At 45.0% G+C, this 20,423-nt stretch overlaps 2 protein-coding genes across 2 annotated transcripts in view; one reads left to right on the plus strand and one right to left on the minus strand.

Annotated features, from left to right (window-relative positions):
* The first annotated feature begins 1,216 nt into the window (after window positions 1-1,216).
* Window positions 1,217-2,284, plus strand: LOC127561435 (galanin receptor 2a-like). The gene has a single exon (XM_051996679.1). The coding sequence runs from the start codon at window positions 1,217-1,219 to the stop codon at window positions 2,282-2,284; it is 1,068 nt and encodes a 355-aa protein (XP_051852639.1).
* A 9,649-nt stretch (window positions 2,285-11,933) lies between these two features.
* CPNE5 (copine 5) overlaps window positions 11,934-20,423 on the minus strand; it is a 202,490-nt gene continuing 194,000 nt past the window's right edge. The window contains 7 exon segments of the mRNA XM_051996747.1: window positions 11,934-12,040; window positions 12,043-12,232; window positions 13,067-13,140; window positions 15,451-15,508; window positions 16,188-16,290; window positions 16,630-16,757; window positions 18,937-19,118. Of these exon segments, the coding sequence (XP_051852707.1) occupies window positions 12,015-12,040; window positions 12,043-12,232; window positions 13,067-13,140; window positions 15,451-15,508; window positions 16,188-16,290; window positions 16,630-16,757; window positions 18,937-19,118 (761 nt within the window). The 3' untranslated portion in view covers window positions 11,934-12,014.

A 20,423-nucleotide genomic window follows, 5' to 3' on the forward strand; every position in this document is an offset into this window, starting at 1 on the left:
GCTAACTAGCTTTCTACCTGGAGAACTAGTTTAAGTGCCTGAGACTGGATTTGAACTCAGGTTTTCTTTATTCTTGGCTCTGCTCTATTATGACAAACTTAGCTGTCTCATAATGAAATAGGCAGGGCAAGAACCATTATCCCCATTGCCCAGAGGAGGGAACTAAAGCCCAGAGATCACATCACACCGAAAAGCATCAGCAGAAATGGGACCAGAACCAGTCTTCTTGACTTCTGGTCAAAATCTAACCTTCCATCCTTAGTAGGAAGTTCCACAGTAGAAACTCAATGACTAATTGTTGATTCATGGAGTGACTTGCATTAAGTTTCTCCATAAAATCCAGCTTTGGAACATAGATTAACCGATGGATCAGTGAACGTTTACTAAGCACCTGTTAATAATAGTAGCTAGCATTTATTACGCCTTATTATGTGCCAGGTTCTATGCTAAGCCTTTTACAAATATTACCTTATCTGATCCTCACTACAACACCAACGATTACTGCTACTGTTCAGTTGTTTTAATCATGTCCTATTCTTCCCAACTCATTTAGGGTTTTCTTGGCAGAGATACTGGAGTGGTTTCCCATTTCCTTCTCCAGTTTATTTTACAGATGAGGAAACTGAGGCAAATAGGGTAAAAATGACTTGCCCAGGGTTGCACAGTAAGTGTCTGAGGAAAGATTTGAACTCAGGAAGAGGAATCTTTCTTACTCCAGACCTGGCACTCTATCCATGCACTACTCAGTTCTCTAAGAGATAAGTGCTGCTATTATGCCCATTTTACAGATGAGGAAAGTGAATTATTTATTCAGGGTCACATAGGAAGTACCTGAGATCAAATTCAAATTCAGGTCTTCCTGACTCTAGGTCTAGCATTCTATTCCCAGCACCACCTGGCTGCCTATCACTAGGGTTAATCCAGTACAGCCTCAGAGATCTGAGTGTGTATGACATTTAAGGAGGGAGCTGTTCCGTCGGGTTAGGGAAGGAGTATTGTGGAGGAGCAGAAGGACCTGGAAGCCAGGGACCTGGGTAATGGTCTCAATTCTGACAAAAACAAGTTCTGTGACTTTGAATAATCATTTCTCTCCCTTTCCTCATCTATAAAATGGGGATGTCAGATTAAGAGGTCTGCTCTAAATCCTATGATTCTTTGGACTTCTGCTCACTGACTTTAGGACAATCTCCTAATGTTTTGAACCAGAAGGAGAAGGATGGAGTTGACGCCCAAGCTCAATGGCACCTTGGCTGATGATCTCCAAGGCCTTCCCGAGTCTCGGCTTCGCCCCGTCTTTGCCACCCTCTGTGGTCTCATCTTGCTGGTAGGGCTGCTGGCCAACGGACTGATGCTGGTGATCCTGGGCAGAGGCTCGGGCTCGAGGGGCCAAGCCCCCGGCCCACTCCTGGCTCTGACCAACAGCCTCATGGTGAACATCACCCTGTCAGACCTGGTCTTCCTGGCGTATGTGGTGCCCGTTTTGCTGCTGACCTTCCTCCGGGAGGACTGGTGGCTGGGCCCCTTTGTCTGCACCACCAGCCAGAGCTTCAACATGGGCACCATGTTCTGCACCTTCTACAGCATGGTGACCACGGCTCTCCTTCGCCACGCCGCCGTGGCCTTCCCCGCCGTGGCCTTGCCGGCCGGCAGGGGAGCCCGGCTGTCGCTCTGCTTGACCATGTGGATCCTGGGTTTCTCTGTGTCTCTGCCCAACTGGCTATACCAGAGAGTGGTGGAAGAGGGGAAGGATGAGGGGAAGGCCGCTCTCCTCCGCTCCTGCCTGATGCTCCTGGCCCCCGCCCAGACCAACTGCTATTTCACCCTCCTCGGGGCCCTGGCCTTCCTGCCTTTCGCCCTGATGCTGGTGCTGAGTTTCACTCACCTGGGCTGGCTCTTGTGGAGTGGGGAGTGGCCCCAGGTCCCCCTGGATGTCCGGCAGCATCGGGAAGCCACGGGCCTCATCCTGGTGGTCCTGGTGGTCTTTGTCCTCATGTGGGGGCCCTGTTCCGTGCTGGGCTACGTGGCTGCGGCGGGACACCTGCCCGACACCCACACAGTCTTTGTGGCTACCAGCCTCTGCACCATCCTGGCCTATTCCAACTGTGCCGTCAGCCCGATTCTCTGCTTCTGCCTCTCAAGACAGTTCCAGGCAGGGATCAAGGACCTTTTCTGCGGCTCCACCCAGGAAAGGGCAATCCTGAGACATGAAGGGGTGCTGCAGAGGGAGACGAAGGGGGGAGGGGGCGAGCCCCAGGGAATCTATGGGGGATTCCTGCCTGACTGAGCCGGCAAGATGGAGAGCGGAGAGGTTTAGAATCATAAACTCATAGAAACCTAGAAGTCATTCCCCAATTGATAAGTGGTCAAAGGACATAAGCATTCTTCCAATGAAGAAACCAAAACAATTTAAAATCATATTGAAAAAGCTCTAAATCCTTATTGATTAAAGAAATGAAAATTAAAACTACTTTGAGATATCATTTTATACCTATCAATTAACTAAAATGATTGAACAAAAATGACAAATATTAGAGGGGATATGGAAAAATTGAAATGGTGAAATTGTGCACTGATCCAGCTATTTTGGAGAGCAATCTGGAATTATGCCCAAAGAATTATTAAACTGCTTTGTTCTTTGACCTTTATCCTTAGACCTTCTAGGTCTATTTCCAAAGATGATTAGAGAAAAAGGAAAAGAATCTATGTGTTCAAAATATTTGTAGCAGCTCTTTTTGTGATAGCAAAGAATGAGAAATAACAGGTATGTCCATCATTTGGAGAATAACAGAACAAGCTGTGGTATATGATTGTGATGCAATACTACTCTGCTATTAGAAATTAGAAACTTAATGATATTATAAAAACATGGAAAGACTTGCATGAAATAATGAAGAATGAAATGAGCATAACCAAGAAAATATTGTATACAGTAATAGCAACATTGTTTTAAGCGAATGAAAAAGTAGTTTTGACTATTATATATATATCCAACTTAACTATAAAGGATGTATAAAGAAAAAGACTATTTATATCCAGAGAAAGAACTGATAAATACAAGTATATACAGCATAATTTTACATACATGCATATGCACATCTCTCTCTCTCTTTCACTCTCCCTCTTCCTCTCTCTCTTTCTCTCTTTCTCCCTCTTCTTCTCTCTCTCTCTCTCTTTCTTTCTCCTCTTCCTCTCTCTCTCTCTCTTTCTCTCTCTCTCTCTCTCTCTCTCTCTCTCTCTCTCTCTCTCTCTTCTCTCTCTCTCTCTCTCTCTCTCTCTATATATATATATATATATATATCTGTCTCTCTCTCTCTATATATATATATATGTATAACTATCTCTATCTCTAGATAGAGATATACCTATTTCTGTCTAATGATAGTCATATCTATGGCAGGAGGAGGGAGGAAAAAATTTACATGATAATTTTGTTATATGTTTGAAAGGAATATCCAAGTTGTACATAGGAGATTTACGGTTCTGTGCGTAATCATCTTTTTATTGTATGCCATTATGGGGAAAAAACAATATAAAGGACATATGAAGAATGGTACTATCTATATCCAGAGAAAGAAATAATAAATAGAACTACTTGTAGAATAATTTTACATTTATATATATATGTATATATATATATATATATACATATACACACACACACACACATATACATATATTTGCCTATTTGTGTCTAATAGCCTTCTCTAGGGAGGAGAGAGAGAAGAAAAAAAAACGAAATTTATGTGATAATTTTGTTGTATGTTTGAATTGGACTAGCAAGTTGTGTATAATAGATTTGCAGATTTATGTATGATCATTTTCATATTGTTCTGTGCTATGGAAATGCTTGTTTTATTCCACAAATTTAAAAGGAGACATTAAAAATGATGAGCTCAATGATCTCAGAAAACCGTGGAAAGACTTTCATAAAATAATGAAGAACAAAATGAAAAGAACCAAGAGAACATTGTATACTGTAACATTATTTATTTTATTATTATATTATTTTAGAAATGACTTTGAGTGAATGTCATTTTGACTATTATAGTACCCAAAATAGCTAAAATGAATATATAAAGGAAGATACTATCTGTATTCAGAGAAAGAATTGATAAATGGAAGTATGTATAGAATAATTTTATACATATACATCTCTTTGTGTTTAATGGTAACCATCTCTGGAATGTGGTGAGAAGAAAAAAAAAGGAAGAGAAAAAGGAAATATATGATAATTTTGTTGTATATTTAAAAGAAATAGCAAATTGTATATAGTGGACTTGAAGTTTCATGTTACGATCATCTTTTTTGTTGTAGTATGTTCCAGAAATGTTTGTTCTATTCCATAAATTTTAAAAATAGATAAAATTTTAAAATATACTCACAGGAACCACAGACAGAGCTGAAAGGGACTTTTTGGGTCAGAGTATCATGTTATCACTGGACTGGAGTCAGGACACTTATGATCATCTAATCCAAATCCTTTAATGTACAGATTAGGCAGCTGAGGTCAGGCAAAAGGACAATGATTTGTCCAATGACATACAACAATTTAGTAGTGGAAACAAGACAGAACCTATGTATCCTGAGTCCTAGGAAAGGATTTTTCTTTTGTGTTGCTTTTTAATATATAGTAGATACCCAAATCAAGGAAATAGGATAGAAGATGAAGGATCTTTTGGAAAGACACTGATGGATGAAGGTAAGGTTGAAGACTGAAGCATGTCTGAGAAGTGGGAGCCAGAGTGGGGACATGGGCCCAGGGAGAGGGTAAAAGGCTATGGGAGTAAATAGATACTAAGGGGGTTAAAGGAAAGAAGAATGAAAGACTAAGGATAATCGTCTGATAGAATTAAATAGAACAAGGGTTGATGACATCCAGAAGCAGAAAAAAATCTTATTTCTTCTCCTTCCATGGCTCGGCCTTATAAGGTTCCTGACACTTTCTTCTTTCTTCTGTTCTTTGGTAGTTAACTTGACCTATGATATCTCATCATTGCATGGGATTCCCAATATGAAAACTCCTTCATCAATGCAGTTAGCATCTATTCTTCAATTTATATAATCTTAGAGATTTGTCTGGGGGCACTGAGTGACTTGTCACCAAGTGACCGGTATTCAGGTTCATACCACCAGCATGTATTAGAAGCAGAACTCACCCCAGGTCTTAATTCTTTTGTCAACTCTCTATCCGCTCCCCTCAACAAATGAACACAAATAAAATCATCATTTGAACAACTTCTCTTGAACAATTAATTTCAGATATTATCTTTTCCCCTTCTCTGCTTTCCCTTTTCTTAGCTTTGTGGTTGTGGGGTGAAATAGGAGTAGGCAAAGGGTGCCAGAGTCAAGGAGCGATCTGTAAATGATGCTCTAGATCACAGCATGTCATCTCATTCCCTTAGCTGTAAAATCCAGCTAAGGTATTTGGGCTTTATTTCTGAGGTCTCTAGGCAAGATCTATCTATCTATATAAATGCATGTATATGTGAATACATAATATGCATATTCATACAAAACACACATGTGCACATGCTTTGCATAATGTACACAAGCATATACATTAAAATATACACATGTATATATATGTACACATATATATGTGTGATTAAACATTCCCCAATTACATGTAAAACAATTAACATTCATTAAAATTTTTTTTGAGTTCCAAATTTTCACCCTCCTTCCCTTTGATATGGCAAGCAATATGTATTGATAATACACGTGAATCCGTGTAAAACATTTCCATATTAGCAATATTGCAAAATAAAAAAAAAAACATAGAACCAAGAAAAATAAAGTAGAAAAAATAGGCTTCAATCTGCAATTCATCAGTTTTCTCTCTGGAAGTGGATAGCATTTTTCATCATGAGTCCTTTGAAATTGTCTTGGATCATTGTGTTAATCAGAGTAGGCAAGTCTTTTCTAGTTGCAATATTGCCATTACTATGTACAGTGTTCTTCCAGTTCTGCTCTCTTCACTTTTCATCAATTTATATAATTAGGCAAAAAAGAAGTGGCCCTAGATTGACTACAGTTTAAAGAGCTCTGTTCCATTCCAAACTATTATGCTGGCTTCCAATCCATTCCTTCCTATTCTCTCCTAATCAGTTTTCATTTTCTTACAGAGGACCTTGAATGTCAGCTATGGATTCTAGACTTTAGCCGCTGAAGAAGAGAAAAATATTGAAGGGTTTTGAACAGAAAGATATATGACCAGATCAGTGGGGTGTGGAGTGTCATCTAGTTATGTTATAGATTCCCAGAGAAATGCTGAAAGCAGGCAGGCTATTGGGAATCTGGACGGGGTAAGAGTGGAAGTGGAGAAAAGAGGCAGCACAGGGCAGCCAAGTATTCCCACGTGGGATCCACTCTCCCTCTCTCTCTCTGTTTCTGATTCCTGTCTGACTGTCAGGGACTCCCTAGAAGTCTCATTTAAGGCGATCTTCCTCCCTCCTTTGCCCCCTCACTTTAGGGATGTATAAACAAGGGCAAAGGAATTAGTGAGAGGAGTTGTCTTTACCAGAATTATGTGGAGGAAAAATCCCATTATAATATCCTTGAGTATATTCTAGACTGCCCTGGCTTGTGCTCCTGGTGGATAGAGTATTACTGGTTTCTAAAATCAAGAGAAGGAGAATTCAAATTTCCACTCAACCACTTCCTGTTTAGGTGACAATGTGCATTTATTAAGCACCTACTGCAAATCTGACCTTTGACCATTACTACTTATTTGACCCTTAGACAGCTGGATGGTGTAATGGATAAAGCACTGTGCCCAGAGTCAAGAAAATCTGAGTTCAAATTTGATCTTAAGAATATATTAGCTGTGTGACCCTGGGCAAGTCCCTTAACCTTGCTTGCCTCAGTTTCCTCATTTGTAAAATGAACTGGAGAAGTAAACAGCAACCACTGCAGTATATTTGTTAAGAAAACTTCGAAAGGGGTCATGAAGAGTCAACCACAACTGAAAAATAAAATGTTTAGTTGCCTATCTCTTTATTGATATCCTGTGTTTATTTACCCTGGGACAGATGCCCCTCCGGGAGAATGTAAGCTTCCTGAGGGCAGGGTCTGTCACTTTTGAATTTGACACCATTTAGGAGATACTAAGTAAATATTCACTTATTTGTTAGCTAGGATGGTGTTTGGATCACACAGACATACACACACACAGACCCATCCATCTTCTAGGTGACTCAATGGCAAGTCTCCAAGCGTCCCTTCCATATAATGGGGCGCGTCAGGGGAGGAATGTAGGTCCTGATTCTTCCTTCCCCAACCCCCAGCCTGCCTTCTCCCCCTCTTCCCCTTTCTCCTTCTCTGCTTCCTTCTTTCTTCCTCTCCCGCCTTTCTGCCTGACCTTACAGGATCTGGAATTGGAGAAGTCCTTAGAGAAGTCATCTTATCCAATCGTTTCATTTTTCACATGAAAAAACTGAATACCCAACACGGAGGAGTGAAAAGTCAGCCCAAGGTGACATTCATACAGCAGACCCGGATGGGGTTTTAACTGATATTTCAAGATATTTTCCCTCCTCCCCCACTTTATCCCACTCCTTATTACCCTAAAGTTCTCCCTCCTGTCTTCAAGGAACCCCAGCTTTTTCAAGAAGCTCCCCTCAAATCAGGGAAGGAAAGGAATGGGACTAAGAAAGCGTCCCTGTCTCCTGTCATCATGGCGTACACCCAGAGCTGTTTCTCCCGCTTTGGGGGTAGATGGGTCTGCCCCGAACCAGTTACATTCCCAAGTGGGGCCCCTGTGACCTGCTGGACACATTTGTGAGACAGCTGCCTGGGGGGTGGGGCTGCTTGCTGCCAGTGGCCTGGGAACAGAGCCAACCTGACCGGCCCCCCACGGGCGGTGGGGCCCTGCCTTCATTAGCCCTGTGCTCTAACCACTCAACACACTGGCCCTGCCAGCAAGCAGCCTTCCCTTCTCTCTTTCCTTGATGTCGGTCATGGTTCAGATACGTTGTGACCTAATTTCATCTGTAAAATGGGGGTTTCATACAAATCTCATTTAATCTTTAAAATGAGGATAATAAGAAGGCAGTGGACCATGCAAAGACAGAACTTTGGATACCTGAAGGAAGGCAAGATGGGGAGACGGGAGACCCCCGTGCCGGTACCGGCTTTGTCACTGACTCTTTTATTAGCATTAACACAAGTTATAGGATTTACAGCTGCATGGAATGTTAATAATCAACCCATAGGAATCAATTTCCTCATTTTACAGATGAGGAAGCTGAAGCTCATCTTGGGGCTGCAGGGAGAATTTCCAAAGGTCACGCTGGTGGTCAGGAGCAGAGTAGGAAGTAGCTTCTGACTCCAAATCAGTTGCTTTCCCCCCACTACAATAAATCACTAACTTTGTAAGCTCACAAAATTGAAAAGTGACTTTGGAGGTCATCTGATCCATCTCTCCCAGTCACAGCCAAACAACAACAATAATCATAATCATAAGCATTTATTTAGTATCAAGTACCTATGCTAAGTGCTGCACACATATTATTTCATTTGTTACTGAATGGTAGGTGCTATTATTATCCCTATTTTACAGCTAAGGAAACTGAGGCAAACAGGTTTAATGGCTTGCCCACCATCACCCAGCTAGGAAGTGCCTGAGGCTGGATTTGAACTATCTTAGAGAGCTAATGACGAAGCATGTTATCGCCCCCTTCCAGAAGTGACATATGAATCCATCTATGAGCATTCCACAGAATGAGAGAGACGTTTTTCAGATGGCCAATATAGAAATTTGTTTGCTTGACTATACTTATTACTAAGGTTTTCTTTTTCTCTTAAGAGGAGGGTAGGGGAGAGAGAAAATAAATTTTGTTCATTAAATAAATTAATTTAATTTTTTAAACCAAGCCATTATTTAGTGCCTGCTTTATACCAGGCTAGATTGATATAATCCTTATGCTCAAGATGCTTTCTTTCTAGGGGGAGAAATAACAGGTTCACATAGACATATATACAAATATATATGAAATAAATAGGTACTAGCAGCTGGAAGGAAGGTCTCTTGTAAGAGGTGAGTTTTAAAGGAAGCTACAGGTCAGTGGTTCTCAAACTTTTGTTTTCAGTATCTTTAGCCTATTAAAAATTATTGAGGATCTCTCCAAAGCGTTTTTGTTTATCTGGGTTATATTTATAGACATTTACCATATTGGAAATAAAAGCTATTTTTGAATTTGTACACCCTCTAAAAGGGTTTCAGAGCTCCCCAGGATTCTCTAGACCATCCTTTGAGAACCACTGCCACATGTGATAAAGGAGGCAGCTAGGTGGCGCCATAGTGCGCAGAGTGCCAGGCCTGGAGTCAGGAAGTCTCATCCTCCTGAGTTCAAATCTAACCTCAAGCACTTACTAACTGTGAGACTCTGGGCAAGTCATTTCACCCTATGTACCTCAATTTCATCATCTATAAAATGGGCTGGAGAAGGAAATGGCAAACCACTCCAGTGTCTTTGCCAAGAAAACCTAAATGGACTCATGAAGAGTCAGATAGGGCTGAAATAATTAAAGGGATTTTAAGAGACCAGGGGAGGAAAGCATCAGGCAAAGGCCTAGAAATGGGAAAACGAAATGTGTGAAGAAGCAGTTTGGCTGTTTGGCTGAGACGTAGAATTCATGTTGGGAAGGAATGTATAACGTCTCAAAATGAAGGCCTGACCCAGATGGGCAAAGCCTTTAAATGCCAAATAGAGAAACTGGAATTTTGTCTCAGAGGTAATAGGGAGCCACTGAAGATTCTTAAGTATGAGGGATGACGTGGTTATGTTGTCTACTTCTTTAAAAAAAAATGAGAGCTTTAAAGACCCCAGTGAGGGGCAGCAATCTGGAGTGCCACTTAAATGAGTTCAAAATGTCACTGGGAAATATTTAACAAAATGAATAAAATATAAGAGAAGAACAGAAATAATGTGACTATGTGGTTTTCAAAGTCAGTAAAAGTGGCGCCTGCAGAGATCCTTGGGTCTGCTTTAGTAGCCTTTTCTCCATTTCAGGTTGACATCCCAGGTGATCTTTAAGGTCTCCTAGCTCTGATGTTCAACGACTGACCCCTTGGCTCTGTCCAAGTTGCTGTGATGGGATTATTCCTCCCCTTCAACTCTACCACCTGGCTAGGACTGAATCCCACGTTGGCTGCAGGCCTCAGAGAGATTCCCACAGAACAGAAGAAAAATGACAAGTGCTGCTTTTAGTAAAAGGACCCAATTTATTTCATTTTAAGGCAGTATCAATACACAGCAGTTCCCACCAAAGACTCCAACAACGGACAACACGGGTTATAAATATGACCATCATGCACAGAACAAAGAACAACAAAGCTGGACTGAGCCTAGGCAGGCTCCCAGGCAGGGAGCCCTGCACTCTGGGCACAGATGTATTACTTGGGAGGCGGGCAGACAAGGGAGTGTCTCAAATGGGGACCAGGGAGGCTGTGTTCAGTGGGCACAGGCAGCCCCATGCAGCAGGATGGACTGGCATGCATCACTGACTACCTACTTGGAGGTCAAGGGTGGGCATGGGGGCAGCTTCTTAATGTCACCTGTTCACCTGTCCCCCAGAGAGAGCAGCTTCCCAGGTTGGGCCAGAGATAGCCCCCCCACTAGAAAGCTGCTTCTGGGGCTGTGGGGCCCGCTTCTCCCATGATAGGAATTAGAACTGGATGAGCTGGGGTACCTCATACTCAAAGGGGTCCCTATCTGGCACGGACTATGACAAGACATTACTCCAGTGAGGGAAAACTTGTTCTGGATACTGGGGACATGGATTTTCAGGGTCATGGAAGAGGGAGGCACAAATTTTGCTGCATCTATTACCCAAATTTCTTTTCTTTCCAGGGTATGAAATCCCACTATTAAGGGTCATTTCTTTGGGTCTAGTTTAGAGGTCTTCAGTGACCCTCCAACATCCTGCAAATACCCCCATATCATAAGCCATTGTGGGGCAATAACTTAGCAAAGGAAATGGGAGAGGAGGACAGGTATGTGGTTGGCAAGGAAAGGGGCCAGGTTACCAGGGGAGATGGGAAGCCGTGCTTGACGACCCCCTCTAGTTTGCATCTAACTTCTGTCAGAAGGCTGGCTTTGTGGTTGCCCCACAGCCCCCTCCCTCCTTTCCATTTTTCCCCTGGCAGATCCTTAAACACCTTCCCGAAGCTGACTGGCCAGGAACTAAGGCAGAGAGAGGAAGAGTGGAAAGGTTTCAGAGCCCCTCCCTCCCCCGGTCCCCCTCAGGAACTGGGTCAGGAGGTAAGCTGGCAGGTGGGGGTGGGGGTGAGGGCTGGCAGAAGCTCCCCATCTGATTGGCTCAGCTCCAGCAGGAGCAGCCCTGGGCTCTGGAGTTCCTGGGAAATCCTTTGTGGGGGAAGGGAAAGGCCCATGCCTTCTGTCCTTGAGAGCGGAGGTCTGCCCTCAAATCGCCACACCTCGTTTGGCCAGGGGACGGAGGCCGGGAGCTCAGGGATTCCGGAGGGACCCAGCCCCCGGGGGCTGCTTTGGGGCGCCAAGCCCCACTCCAGCTCCTGACTGGACACCGTCCCATCCCCATTCTTCTCTGCAGCCCTGCCCCTTCTGGTCACTGCCTCACTCCTCAGGAGGTCCAGATGTGTGGGGGAGAGGGTAGGGGGAGGGAAACAGAGGAAGAGCCGGGGCTCTGGGTGGGGGGCCCGGGCAGTCAGAGGCACGGGGCGGGTTCTACCTAGGGGGTCTCAGGCTCATTCCTCACTCTCCACCCCCTCGGGCCACCGTGGATCCGCGGGCGCAGAGGGAAAGGGCCTTGGAGGTGAGCTGGCCCAGTCTCCTTTCACAAATGAGAAAAGAGTGGCTCCTTGCCCCTCCCCCCGAGGGTGAGTGACTTGCCAAAGATCGCAGCGGTAGCAAATGGAGTTTGAACCTCAGTGTGTGTGAGTGTGAGTGTGTGAGTGAGTGTGTGTGTGTGTGTGTGTGCGCGTGTGCGCGCCCCAGGGAGTCCACCTCCTTCCCACCTGCCAGGGCCCGGCCTTAGATGTGGGTGTGCATGGGGGAGGCGGGGGAGTGTGCGGGGGGGACCCGGAGGGGGGGTGGGCCGGAGGGCCCGGCGGGGGGCGGGGGCGGATGCCCTGCGCTTTCATGTAGGATACCAGCTGGTCGGGGATCTCAGCCAGCACGTCCCTGGCCAGGCGGGCCATGCTCAGCACATGATTCCCGGTTCGGTCCACGTAGTCCCGGAACGGCACAAACTGGAGAAGGAGAAAAAGGGGGTCAGACTCAGCTGCTCACGGCGTCCTCCGTCCAATCAGATTGCCCCGAGCCTACCCCCGGCCAGGGGAACCGGCACGGACTGGCTTTGCGGACGCTCTCCTAAGGGCGCGGGACCTCCCATGGGGTCGGAATTTAGTATGACTGCAACTCCTGGAAAGGTTGGGGGTTTTAGTTCATATGGCTATCACAGCTCTTTTGAATGAAGTTTTTGGTAACCTCCTGTTCAAAGTACATCATAACTTCTGAAAGGAACATTGGTATAGAATCGTAGTTCTGAAGGACCCTGGCAAGGACTCCTTCTCTAAGGACTTGGTTCTGTTTTCTCCACTGATTCCGATCCCGCCAACAAAGTCTCTTCCCTTATTTTGCCTGCGGGCCACCACTTTCTCCCTGCCTTTCCGGCTATCCCTTCGGTCTCCCTTAACACCTATTGTTCCCCAGCACTCGGGCTTAGGGCTGCTTTTCCTCTTCTTCGAGTCCGAGACCGACCCACTCTTGCGTTCCAATCACCCCCCCCCCCAGGTGGACAATTCCCTGTCACCTGTATCACCAACCTCGGCCCGTCTCCATCTCCGCCCCGCGGGCACTTGTAAGGGAGCTCCATTTATATAGATTTGACCCGCTTCAGTGTGGAATGATGGCTTATCAACCCTTTTGCCTTCTCTTGATCTCCCATGATTATCAATGACCTCCCCGTTCCTTTGCCCTCCCCAGGGAAGCCGCCACGCAGAAGGAAGGGAACCATCTCCATCTGGGAGACTAGAGATGGGCCGGCTGGAAAACTCAAGGACACAGGGCCTTTGGGCGGTTACCTGGACAATGTCCCGCTCTGCTAACTTCCCGCGGGAGGAGATCCGAATGTCGTCGCCATCCAGCTCAACCATGGCTTAACAGGCAGGGAAGATCACCAAGAGTTAATCGGGTGTGAGTCTGCCTGACCACAGGAGGGGTTTTGCCTGGAGGGACTCCCCCTGAATCCCCATATGGGCACTCCCAACCACAGATTCAGAGAATGTTAGTTTTGGATGTGTCCCTGAATTCCATCTTGTCTGGAGGTACCCAGTCTCAGGTACACATACCTTCAGGCTGTAGAGAGCTTATAAAGAGGGTCTTGGGAATATTTGGTAAATAGTTCTATTTTCCTGTGGAAATATTTCAAAATACTAGTGCTAGTGACAAAAGTTCCTCTGTACTGAATAAAGTTTTCTTCATAAAATACTCTTTTTATTTTAGTTATTTATTTTCTGTATATGTATAGTAAACTCTGGACTTCATTTCCTTTTATATTGAAGAACAAGAAATTCTACTGAAAGTCAAGAGATAGAGAGGGAAAATGTTGGGAGACCCTAATCCCATCTCACCCTTGATTTTTCTTTCACATGGAGCGTAATCACAAGGAGTTGTGGTTTGGCCAGGATGAGTACTCTCACCACTGACACAAATCCCCATCTCCTTACAACTTAGTTGAGAGTTTTGAGGGTTGCTATAACTGAGAGATTGGTCACTTGGAAGCCATTTGGGTGAGCCGGTCTTTCTGTCCTTAAACAGGTTGGTCACTGAACAACAGACACACAGCCTCTCACAGGGCCACTACTTAAAGCCAGTCCGCCAGGACCTGCTTTTCCTGACAGAACTTTTGAGAATGGGAGGAGGAATTTAGTCTCTCATCTTACAAGGAAGGGAAAGGAAATCAAGTGAAGGGAACTGACTAGGCCAGGGGTCTCATGGTGAAAGGCAAAAGTGAAATGAGATCCAGTTTCTAGATTTCCCACTCAGAGGTCTTTCCTTGATAGCACACGGCCACCTCTCTCTTCCTCCTCCAGGTTCTCAAAGTCGAGTGAGGGGAGTGGGCTTTGGGGAACTGTAAGGCTGGGTGGTGAGGCAAGGCAGCTAAAGGATGCTTGTGAGAGCTTCGCATGCCCAGTGGGTAAAAGCCGTGTGTGTGTGTGTGTGTGTGTGTGTGTGTGCGCGCGCGCGCGCTCGCTTTTACAAATAATCACTCTGTGCATTCACCTGCCACTAATGACAGTCAGCCAGCCACACACACACATGCATATACACATATACATTTACATATGAGTGTATATATATATATACATATGTATATGTATATATATAATACACACTCTCCCTCACACTCACTTTTTTCTTCTCACATACATACTTACTTCTATTTCCTCCCATACACATTCTTCTTTCTGTCCTCCCACCTTCACAAGTTCTCCTCTTACACATACTTCTCCACAGTTTCTCTCAGTTTTCTTTTTCTTTTTATTTCTCTCACAAAGCTCTCTTTTATAAGCTTTCTCTTCCTCCCATATGGTCTCTCTTCTCCGTCCCTCAGACACATATTCTTTTCTCCTCTCTCTGACTTTTACATATATCCTCTCCTTTCTCCCTTCTCCTTCTTCTCTTCTTTCTCAATTTCTTCTCTCTCTTCCCCTCTCCTCTCCCTTTTCTCTCTTTTTTTTACTTTTGTTTATCCCTCTCTCTTCTCTCTCACTCTTTCTTCTCCTCTCTCTGGATCTCTCTTTCTCTCAATTTCTCTTCTTTCTTTTCTCTATTTCTCTTTCTGTGTGTCTTCCCCTCTCCCTCTAACTCTCTCCCTCTTTCTCCTTCTCTCCTCCCCTTTGTCTATCTGTCTGTCTCTGCCTTGGCCTCTGTGTGTCTCTCTCTGTGTCTATCTCTGTTTCTCTCTCTGTCTATCCCTTTCTCTCCTTCTTTCTCTCTGTATCTCTGTGTATCTCTCTGTCTCTCTGTCACTGTCTCTGTCTCTCTCTGTCTATCCATCTGTCTCTGTCTCTGTCTATATCTCTATCTCTGTGTGTCTCACTGTGTCTCTATCTCTATATCTCTATCTCTGTGTGTCTCACTGTATCTCTATCTCTCTCTGTCTCTATATCTCTATCTCTGTGTGTCTCACTGTGTCTCTATCTCTCTCTGTCTCTATATCTCTATCTCTGTGTGTCTCACTGTGTCTCTATCTCTCTCTGTCTCTATATCTCTATCTCTGTGTGTCTCACTGTGTCTCTATCTCTCTCTGTCTCTATCTGTTTTCTCTCTCACACACATTCTCTCTTCTCTCTTATGGGGAGAAACAGTTGGAACATGCCCCATGGGTACCGTGGAGCCTCTAAGGAAGTATAGAATGACAGGAAAGGAAGAAAGAAAAGGAAAGAAAGCAACTGGGTCTTACCATCAAACTCAGCCTGGCCAACGCCCACGATGATAATGGACATGGGGAGTTTGGCAGCCTGTTGGGCAAAGAGTGCCAGAATGGGAAGCCAGAGGGGAAACAGAACACACCAAGAGATAGAAGAGACAAAAAGAGAGGGGAAAAACCAGAAGGAACAGCAAAAGGATCCAGACAAAGAGAAAGAGAGTGAAAGGGATAATAAGAAAAAGAGAAGAGGAAAAAAAGGAAGAAGCAAGGTAAGAGAAAAAAGAAAGACAAAAAGACAGACAGAGGATCAGAAACAGGGAGAGAGACAGGGAGAGTGGAGATTGGTCTAAAAACTGATACCCAGGATTAGCAGGAGCCCACCCAGGATAGGCTCCTCCCCTCTTCCTTTTTCACCAAATGGCATTAATTAGCAAAAACCTGATCCTGCTGAGTTAGCAATGAGAGTCCTCTAAATTTTAGTTGGGGCAGGGAGAGAAACTAGAGCTGCTATCCCTCTCCTTCAACCCCTCTCCATATCCTCTATGCCCTTGCTGAGTTTTCCTTTCTTTCATCAGTTCAGGCCCTTTAATAATTTGAATTTATGTGGTCCAAAGTCAAATAGGGAAAGAACCACAGGCCCCCTCCCAGGTTCTCCCTACAACTCTATACACACATGCAGGATGAGATTTCAAGACAAGGAGACCAAAAAAAGGTCCAAAACCTCTCTCATGACACTTCCTCCACCCAAGAATCTGTCCCCTCCGACTCACATTGACGATGGCTTCCTTGGTCTGCGCCATGTCTGAGATGACCCCATCTGTGATGATCAGCAGCACGGAATACTGCGAGCCATCCTGTACAGTTGCTGCATGCCTTTGCGGGGTTTTGGGGTGGGGATGGGGATGGTTAGGTGTTTGGTGGCAGAGCGCTAATACCTGGGCCTGAGCAGGTTTGAGGAGGGGATAGGATGGCCTCTGTACACAATCCCCTTCCCTTTCTCCCCCACCCAGGAAGAGGAACTCTGTATGTGTGAGGAGATTGGAGGAAGACATTGGTGCCTGTTTGGGGGGTGATCCTAAGGGCGTTGCCAGGTTTTTGAGGTTCTCCTAAAGGTATTAGGAAGGAAAGTCTCTTCCGAGCTGTATTGGTCTCTTTGAGAAGGGGATGAAGGGAGGAAGGGTCTCTCCTAAAGGGATAGGAAAAGGGACTCACCTGGCCACATGAGTGACCACTGGGGCAAAGTTGGTGGGGCCATAGAGCTGCACAGTGCGAAGGCTTCGGTGATAGGCCTCAAGGATACCATCAATGCCACAGCAAGAGGGGTTATCTGGATTGCCATTCTAGGAGCAGAGGATCAGCGGGCTCCCAGAAGGGGAAAGGAGGGAGCAAAGGGAGGAGATGGGAGGAGGGATAGGAGGTAAAAGGGCAAGGCGCCCAAGGGCAGGGAGGGAGGGAGGGAGCAAAGCTTGAGGCGGCCAAAAAGGGGACAAGAATAGTTCTATTTCAGGGAGAAGGAGGATGGGAAGAACAATCTGCATCCTGGTCCAGAGGATGAAATGAAAATATTCCAGAATGACTCGAAAGTAATTTGGAATCACGCTTTTTAAAAAGTGCCTAAACATTTAGACTCATTGATGTATAAATATGTAAGGAAGTCAAAGACAGAAAGAAAGGTTTTATTTGGCCCAAATATTCATAATTTGTTCTTTGGGGGGGTAGTAAAAAAACTGGAAACAAAGAGATGTTCGTTAATTAAGGATTGTCAAAACAAGTGGTGGAAAATGAATATAATGGAATATTATCATGCTTTAGGAAGGAGGATGAATTCAGAGGAATATGGGAAGGGATGAAGATTGAAATAAGTAGAACTAGGAAAACAACATACACAATAATTATATAATGTAAATGCAAAGCAAATAAGCAAAAGACAAAACCTAAACTTAACAACAACAATGAAAAAATCCCAAACCAAAACAACAAATGAAAAAAAAAAAACAGCCAAAACACAACCCCTTGAAATTTAGTCCTGTGTAGTAATGAGATTGGTCCCAAAGATGAGAAAATGTACTCACACACCCTTATTTGTGTAACTGAGGAACCATGGGTGTGGGACATTACATGTACAAGACTTCATTGCTGAATTGCTTGCTTGTGGTTTTTTAGTATTATTATTATTATATGATGAGGAGAGAAGGGGACAGAGATGCATTCAGAAATGAAAGTAATGCAGAAACAAAAGCACGCAATAACAATAAAAAAGAAAACTTTAATTTAGAACTAGCCCAACCTGAACTCAAAATCAGAAGGACCCTTGCAAAGCAGGAGTGAAGAGGTTTTAAGGGGAGGGCACTGAGAAATGTTACAAATTGGGGGCAACACCACAGAAGGGGTGCCTGACTCCCTAGTACATGGGCCATTATGATCTCTTGGTGGGAAGGAAGGGGATGAGTAGAAAAGAGTAGTATATAAAAATGCTAAGCAATAGCTGGGCATGGTGGTCCTGCAGAAGTTTCAAAGGACTCTGTTTATCCTGGCTTAGTGTAACTGAGTTCAAATCTTGCCACATGTTGCAGAAATGTAGGAGAAGAATATATCAGATAGCTCAAAAGGTGAAGACCCTGAGACAGTGTTCTGGATATTTCCCCCATTCAGGAGGACTTCCATGAAGTTGAACTCATTTCCCTGCCCCCAAGCCTCTTAAAGTGTCCAGTTTTAGTTTCTAATAGCTGAGGAAGGAGGTACCATCATGGGGTCATCTTCATGGGCTCGGCTAATCCAATCTGATCCAACACAAGTTTACTAAAGATCCCCTATGTACTAAGCACTGGGATACAGAAAAAAAAAACAACTTTGAATGGAACTTTACTCCTCTGCCATTCTGGGCATGATGGTTCATGGGCCCAAATGATTTTTCATGCCATATTTTCTTCTCCCATCTCCAGCTATTTTATCTTCTTTCTAACCCTTGTTACCTGTTCTCCCCCTCAGGATCAACTAAGGACCTTCCTAGACATCTCTTAAGTTTTTACAGCCTTTTTTCCAGGTTGTGTGTGGGGGTGTGTGTGTGTGGGGAGGATTCAACCAAATTTCTGCTCCTTCCATTCCTGACCCATCTCAGAGCTGGGATGGGTCGTAGAGCCGGCTTCAGAGAGACTCGGAAGTATAAGTGAACAAGGGTTGCAGATAGGGGGCAATTCAGAGAACACACTAGTCTGGTAGACCTTAGGGTCACCCAGAAGTCCTAGGGACCTCCAGGCTGGGGCAGCCTTCATCTGTTAAAAATGCACTCCTCCCTCTCTCCCATTCCAACCCTCCTCCTGGACCCCAACTCCTCCCCCACCCGGCTTGTTCCCTGCCCCTGTCCTAGACCTTATTCTTTTCTGTCTCTCCCTTTTTCTCTGTCTCTCTGTCTCTTCTCCCTCTCTCCCTCCTCCTTCCTCCCTCTCCCTCCTCTGTGTCCTTCCCTCTCCCGCTCCCTTTTCTCCCCCTTTCCAGGCGGACCTCAGAGGAGAGACGTACCAGTGGGAATTCATGGGAAACTCTGCCATCGGGAGGGAGCTTGGCCCCAAAGCCCAGGGCTGGGAACATCTTGTCACTGTCGTAGTCCTGGATGATCTCACCCACGGCCGTGAGCGCCAGGGCATAGGCGTTCAGCTGGTATGGGCTCATGTAGTGTAGAGAAGTGGACTGGGAAGGGTTGCCTACCAGAAAAGGGGGAGTCAGGTTGGTCTGGGCTGATCTGACAGCCGCTCCCCCCTGGGAGCATGTTCTCCCCTGGGGTCCACCAGCACCCCCATGAGCAGGGTAGGGCTCAGGGTGAAGTTTCCTGTGCTCTTTCCCAGACAATGCAACTTAATTGGACAAACATTTATCAAGCACCTACTTTTACTTCCAGCTCTATTGCTGGATGGGGATTACAAAACAAAAACAAAAGGATACCCATTCCACTATGAAAGATTTATTATTCCCTTTGGTTCTATCCTCAGGACATATTAAAAAAAATGTCTCCTGCCCATCAGTCTCTCCCCCTACATACCATGGGGATTCTCCCCTCTCCTGTATATTTGCCCCCTCCCCATTCTGATTAGGTCCTACCTCCAATTTGAAGCCCCATTCTGGCCCATAAGGCCTACTGTTCTGAAAAGGCAGAACTTCCTGTATGTGCCCAGGACTTGTATAGATCATTATGCACCTTGTATTTATTCTCTAGTTATTTCAAGTGTGCTATGGGCTATTATGTCAACTGGATCGTAAACTCTTTGAGGGTAGGGAATATCCCTTCTTTTTACCTACAGAGCCTCGAAAATGCTTGACTCCACTCGAATAAATAGCTACTGACTCCATTCAGAAGGATCAAGCTTGAAGCTAATTTTAGGCTTGAGAAGGCTGTGAGTGAGGATGCTCCTTCGCCAGTAATGGGGAAGGATGGTGAAGGAGCCCAGGAGTTTAGAGGCAGGAGGGTGGAGTGGATGCCCCATGGGAACCTGGCTCCCATCCCTGCCTCTGATACTGACTGGCAGAGTGACTCTGGATGTTCCACCGCTCTGATCCTCATTGCCCTCATTCGGAAAACTAAGACTGATGGAGTTGGGAAGGACCTCATTTTATAACCCGTGCAGTTTTACAGAGGCAAATGAGGGTCAGGATCAAGTGCTAGGTACTAGGAAGGGCAAAACCAGTCTCTATCCTCAGGAAAATTACATTCTAACGGAGGAGACAATATGCAAATAACTGTAGAGAGAGAAGATGCAGACGTTATCCACGGAAGGTAATCTCAGGGAAGGGAAGGGATTGGGAGAGGAAGAAGAAGGACAAGAAGGACCTTTTTGCAGGAAGTTGCCTTAAAGGAAGCTAGGGAAGTTAGGTGTTGGAGATGAGGGGTGGGAAGTATTCTAGGTGTGGAGTAAGGCACAAATGTACAGTCAGGGGTGAAAATATGGGAAGAGTAGCAAGGGGACCCTGGATCATGGACTAAATGGGACAAGCGGGAGGCGAAGTATAAGAAA

The sequence above is a fragment of the Antechinus flavipes genome, chromosome 4 (assembly GCF_016432865.1).
Source record: "Antechinus flavipes isolate AdamAnt ecotype Samford, QLD, Australia chromosome 4, AdamAnt_v2, whole genome shotgun sequence".
Taxonomy (NCBI): domain Eukaryota; kingdom Metazoa; phylum Chordata; class Mammalia; order Dasyuromorphia; family Dasyuridae; genus Antechinus; species Antechinus flavipes.

What these genes read in the sequence shown, in the direction of transcription:
- LOC127561435 (XM_051996679.1), top strand. Translation starts at nt 1,217, where the DNA reads ATGGAGTTGACGCCCAAGCTCAATGGCACCTTGGCTGATGATCTCCAA.